Source organism: Alosa pseudoharengus, unplaced genomic scaffold, assembly GCF_046254945.1.
Source record: "Alosa pseudoharengus isolate Yale_2024_CS ecotype anadromous, Long Island Sound unplaced genomic scaffold, YU_APseudo_1.1 YU_APseudo_1.1_scf_6, whole genome shotgun sequence".
NCBI lineage: Eukaryota > Metazoa > Chordata > Actinopteri > Clupeiformes > Clupeidae > Alosa > Alosa pseudoharengus.
This window is the reverse complement of record NW_027468848.1, coordinates 6,859,301-6,864,300: the sequence shown is the minus strand read 5'-3', so window position 1 is coordinate 6,864,300 and position 5,000 is coordinate 6,859,301. Positions and strand designations below refer to the sequence as shown.

Sequence of the window (5,000 nt, the reverse complement as noted above, 5' to 3'; positions counted from 1 at the left end):
ACTCTAGGCAACCTCAGAAGCCAAGCACCTGAATTGTGTGTGTTTGTGTGTGTGTCTGTGTGTGTGTGTGTGTGTTTGTGCGCCAGTAAAGTTATCTCCAACCAATAAGCGTAGACTCATCAAGCACACGCCAACACAGCAGCTCATCTGGCTCTGATGTGGCCCTGGGGCTCGTTTTCCAAAACCATAATTGCTAACTAAGTTAGCATCTTTGTTCCCATTGCCAACCAACTAAGTTGCTAACAGGTTACCTACTATGGTTTTGGGAAATGCACCCCTGGTCTGTGTGTATGTGTACACACATACACACAGAACCACACACAGACTCATAGAGACTAATAGAGCTTAGACCAACACAGACACACAGTTCACAGACACGCACGCACACACACACACACACACACACACACACACACACAGAGCTGGGTTTAAACCAACAGACGCACAGCACACTCACACTCACTCATTTCTGTGTGATGCGAGTAACAGCATGCACTGGAGTAGAACTCTAGCTCAGGTTGGATCACTGGACTCAGACTCAGTGTGCTGGTCAGACCCAAGTCTCAGCTCTCAGGGTAATGCGATGCTGCCTATGGCTGAGCGCCTGTAATCAGCTGCCTGTGTGTGAGATGCTGGCCCAGCTGAAGGACGCAGTAACGTTAATGCTCCGTGTGTGTGTGTAATGGGCCCAGATAAAGGACGCAGTAACGTTAATGCTCCGTGTGTGTGTAGCTGGCCAGGATAAGGGACGCAGTAACGTTAATGCTCCGTGTGTGTGTGTAGAGGGCCCAGATAAAGGACGCAGTAACGTTAAAGCTCCGTGTGTGTGTGTAGAGGGCCAGGATAAGGGACGCAGTAACGGCTTGTTGCGTTTGTAATAACCTCTGTGGGCTGCTTTCTATGATTCAGTGACTGTGTAAGTTTCCACTTCAATGGGGACGACTGGATAACATCAGATTTGATTTCACAAGCAAGAAACTGAGTGGAACAAACACCTCAGCAACTTCAAGCATGTTGAGCTTTAAGCAACAGTAACAACAACCATAAACAAACAATGTTTGTACAAACACACACACACACACACACACACCTTGGCAAACACAGCTGAAGGCTGGCACACCACATTATGTACACAGAGCTTTCAGCAAACAAACCTGAAGCCTTCCAACAAAAATACACACACACACACACTCTCAAAGCTATCAGCAAACACCTCTGAATGCACAAATCACACAAACACACAAACACACACCTATCTCAGTAAGCACCCTTGTGTTCATTGCTGCCCACTGCTGATTTGAAGGTTCTGTATCTAGCTGGACGGGCCTGTGGAATTCTGTTCTGATGGGTTCTATGTGTGCTTCGTTGGGTTCCGACCCCAATAGTGCGTGTCTCCGTGGCGACTCACCTGAGGGCTTGTCGGTGGTGGACGGACTGTGCGTGCCGCTGGGCATCGTGGGTAGCGGCGGCGGCACCTTGGAGTTCTGGTCACTCTGGATCTCGTTGGTGATCTGGTTGTTGCGGCCGTACGTGGGCGGCTGGTAGGGCTTGTTGACGGGCGGCGAGGCCGGCTGCTGGGGCGGGGTCTGCGGTGGCGGCTGAGGCTGCGATCGGGGCATCGGACGCACGGCGGGCACCACCGGACGACCGCGCTGAGGCTGGCACTGCTCCTCCAGCCGGGCGATGAGCGCCGATTGGTTGTTGGCCAGCGAGGCCAGGTGCTGGTACTTGTGCTCCAGGTCCTTGTAGCGAGTGGTCAGCTGCAGCATCTCGGACGTCTGGTTGAGGATGCGGTTCTCCAGCTGCGAGAGCTCGAGCGCGTTGTCGCGCTTGCGGATGATCTCGTGCAGCAGCTGCATGTAGAGCTGCGTGACGCGCGAGTTCATGTTGCGGCTCTCCTTGCGCAGCAGCTTGACCTCGTTGACCACGCCGCCATCCACCTCCACCAGCTGCTGCAGCGTCTCGATCTGGCGCTTCTGCTTGTGCAGCTCGCCGTTGAGTGTCTCCAGCTCCTGCTTGTGCACGCGCGCCCCCACGACGCCCGCTGACGCGTCCGGCTCGCGCGAGTTCACACAGATGGCCCCGGTCACCTTGCGCTGCGGCACGATGAACGTGTACGAGCACTTCTCGGACGCGGCGGCGGTGGTGTCTGGCGGCGCGCGCCGAACGCGACCGGCAGCTGACAGGAACTCGGCCTCCGGTCCCTCGCTGCTGTCGAACTCCTGCGCCCCCTGGTTGACCTCCGACCCCTGGGCTGTCCGGCTGCACAGCAGCAGTAGTGACATCAGCACAGCGGGGAAAGCCATGGCCACACACACACACGGCCTCACGGTCTCACTCTCACAAGCACCTTATAACCTGCTGGGGAGAACAAGAGAGAGAGAAGGAGAGAGGGATGAGAGGGAAGGAGAGAGGGATGAGAGAGAGAAGGATAGAGATGAGAGGGAAAGAGGGAAGGAGGGAGGGATGAGAGACAGAAGGATAGAGATGAGAGGGAAAGAGGGAAGGAGAGAGGGATGAGGGGGAAAGAGGGAAGGAGAGAGGGATGAGATGGAAAGAGAGAAGGAGAGAGGGATGAAAAAGAGAAGGATAGAGATGAGAGGGAAAGAGGGAAGGAGAGAGAGATGAGAAGGAGAGAAGGAAAGAGGGATAAGAGAGAAAGAGAGAGGGATGAGAAGAAAAGAGGGAAGGAGAGAGGGAGGTAAGGGAAAGAGGGAAGGAGAGAGGGATGAGATGGAAAGAGAGGAGAGAGTGATGAGATGGAAGGAAAGGAGAGAGGGAGGAGAGGGAAAGAGAGGTGGGTTAAAATCATGTACGATCTGACACATTATCATCTCTTCAACCTTCAGTCTTGTGATCTGACCGCATTGACCAGTCTTGGTCTTGGTTATCTTAGTAGCCAACGAATACAGTATGTCCATCCCGTCCATCCACAGAGTTTCTCAATAACTCATGTGCAATGTTTGAACTGCTGTTTGATAAACGTTGTAGTGCACATTTCCGGATGTCTCTTCCGGAAATTCCAAATGTGGGAAATTGAATGTTCTAAAGAATACCTGGGTTCATTAAATTCAACATGGAATTTTAGAACCTTACATTGTTGCGGAACAGAAGTTTCTGTTAGAATGTTCAACGCTCCCCTGCTGAAGGTACTTTATACCAATTGAATAAAAGCGTTTGTTGTGCAACAGAAGTAGGCCGTGTGGAGGTGGGCCAGACCCCGTCCGGACCTGAGGTCCATTCAGGGTCACCCTGTGTGGAAGCGGACACTCTGACTGCATCCACTTGGAATCTGTGTTCTGGTGGAAAGAGTCCTGCTCTAATTTCTCCCTGTCCTCCCTGTGTGTCTGCCGTGAAGGTCCTGAGTGTGTGTGTGTGTGTGTGTGTGTGTGTGTGTGTGTGTGTGTGTGTGTGTGTGTGTGTGTGTGTGTGTGTGTGTGTGTGTGTGTGTGTGTGTGTGAAGGATTCTGGCTCCCTATCATTCGTGTCTCTGCTGTGAACATCCTGATGAAGTCAGCTAAGGTTGCCTCACCTACAGTATTAAACACGTGCGTGTGTGTGTGTGTGTGTGTGTGTGTGTGTGTAGAGCACACTGACATTGCCTCATCCATAGCATTTCAGATATGTTGACACCCCTGGCTTAGTTTCTGTTGAGCGCAGGTGTCCGTGTGTGTGTGTGTGTGTGTGTGTGTGTGTGTGTGTGCAGCAGTATCGCCTGCAGGGATTCCTCAGAGTTTCCACTGATAAGTGCACTCCTCAGTCAGCAGACCCATGCTGCAGGGTGGTGCACACCAACTCCGCTGCGTCTGCCAGGAGGAGAGGAGAGGGGGAGGAGAGGAGTGGGGGAGGAGAGGAGAGGGGGAGGAGAGGAGAGGGGGATGAGAGGAGAGGAGAGGGGGATGAGAGGGGGAGGAGAGGAGTGGGGGAGGAGAGGAGAGGGGGAGGAGAGGAGAAGAGAGGGGGATGAGAGGAGAGGAGAGGGGGATGAGAGGAGAGGGGGAGGAGAGGAGTGGGGGAGGAGAGGAGAAGAGAGGGGGATGAGAGAAGAGGGGGATGAGAGGAGAGGGGGAGGACAGGCTTCTGAGATGGACGGAGGGAATGAAATGATGAGGAGAGACGAGGTGTGATGATGAAACGATACTGATGGATGAGTGTCGTCACGGCGCCTCGAGTGTTTTCCACGGAGTCGGGTGTCGCCTGAAGCTTTTTTCATTTCAGAGCAATCAATCTGCACTCAACACTGAATGTCTGCCCACATTCCTCTAGGTGTGATTAGTAAACCTGCGGATTTGTTGATACCTAAACTCCCATGTCTCCCTACTCACTGTGGGAGGCCTGTCTGACCAGGATGAGATGCGCAGCTTCTCAGTGTCCTGCTCTAGTGCCCTAACACTGTCTAGTGTCCTCAGCACCCTTCTCTAGTGCCCTAACACTGTCTAGTGTCCTCAGTGCAAGTGCCCTAACAATGTCTAGTGTCCTCAGCACCCTTCTCTAGTGCCCTAACACTAGTATGTGTCCTCTGCTGTCTACATTGTATTTGAAACGCAGTTGAGACATATTTGAGATGTATTTGAGACATATTTGAGGTGTATTTGAGATGTATTTGAGACGTATTTGATACATATTTGAGATGTATTTGAGACCTGCTGAGACATTTTTGAGATGTATTTGAGAAATATTTCAGATGTATGTGAGACGTATTTGAGACATACTTGAGGTGACAAGAGACTGTGCGGGCCCTGTTGCTGTGGTTTCCATCGCCCCTGTGTCACCGAGTCCAACCGAAGTGTGAGACCATTAGGCCAATTAGCCAGGTCCACCATGAGGTCTATGACAGGCTAGCCCCCCTCGCTGCCCCCTCCGTCTCAAAGCCATTACAGGACCTAATTAGACATCTGTGTGAGAGGCACACACACACACACACACACACACACACCCTGGTCTGATGTAACCAGCCCAGCCCAAGGCCTTCACCCTGTGCTAAACCAAACATTTAAAGG

At 52.5% G+C, this 5,000-nt stretch overlaps 2 protein-coding genes across 5 annotated transcripts in view; one reads left to right on the top strand and one right to left on the bottom strand.

Annotated features, from left to right (window-relative positions):
- ralgps1 (Ral GEF with PH domain and SH3 binding motif 1) overlaps window positions 1–5,000 on the top strand; it is a 171,508-nt gene that overhangs the window by 86,311 nt on the left and 80,197 nt on the right. The window lies entirely within an intron of this gene.
- angptl2b (angiopoietin-like 2b) overlaps window positions 1–5,000 on the bottom strand; it is a 26,892-nt gene that overhangs the window by 13,502 nt on the left and 8,390 nt on the right. The window contains exon 2 of one of the 2 annotated variants that reach the window (XM_076270117.1): window positions 1,409–2,361. In XM_076270117.1, coding sequence (XP_076126232.1) covers window positions 1,409–2,306 — 898 coding nt within the window. In that variant the 5' untranslated portion in view covers window positions 2,307–2,361. The remainder of the gene's footprint in view (window positions 1–1,408; window positions 2,362–5,000) is intronic. The other variant, XM_076270119.1, reaches the window with a different exon arrangement.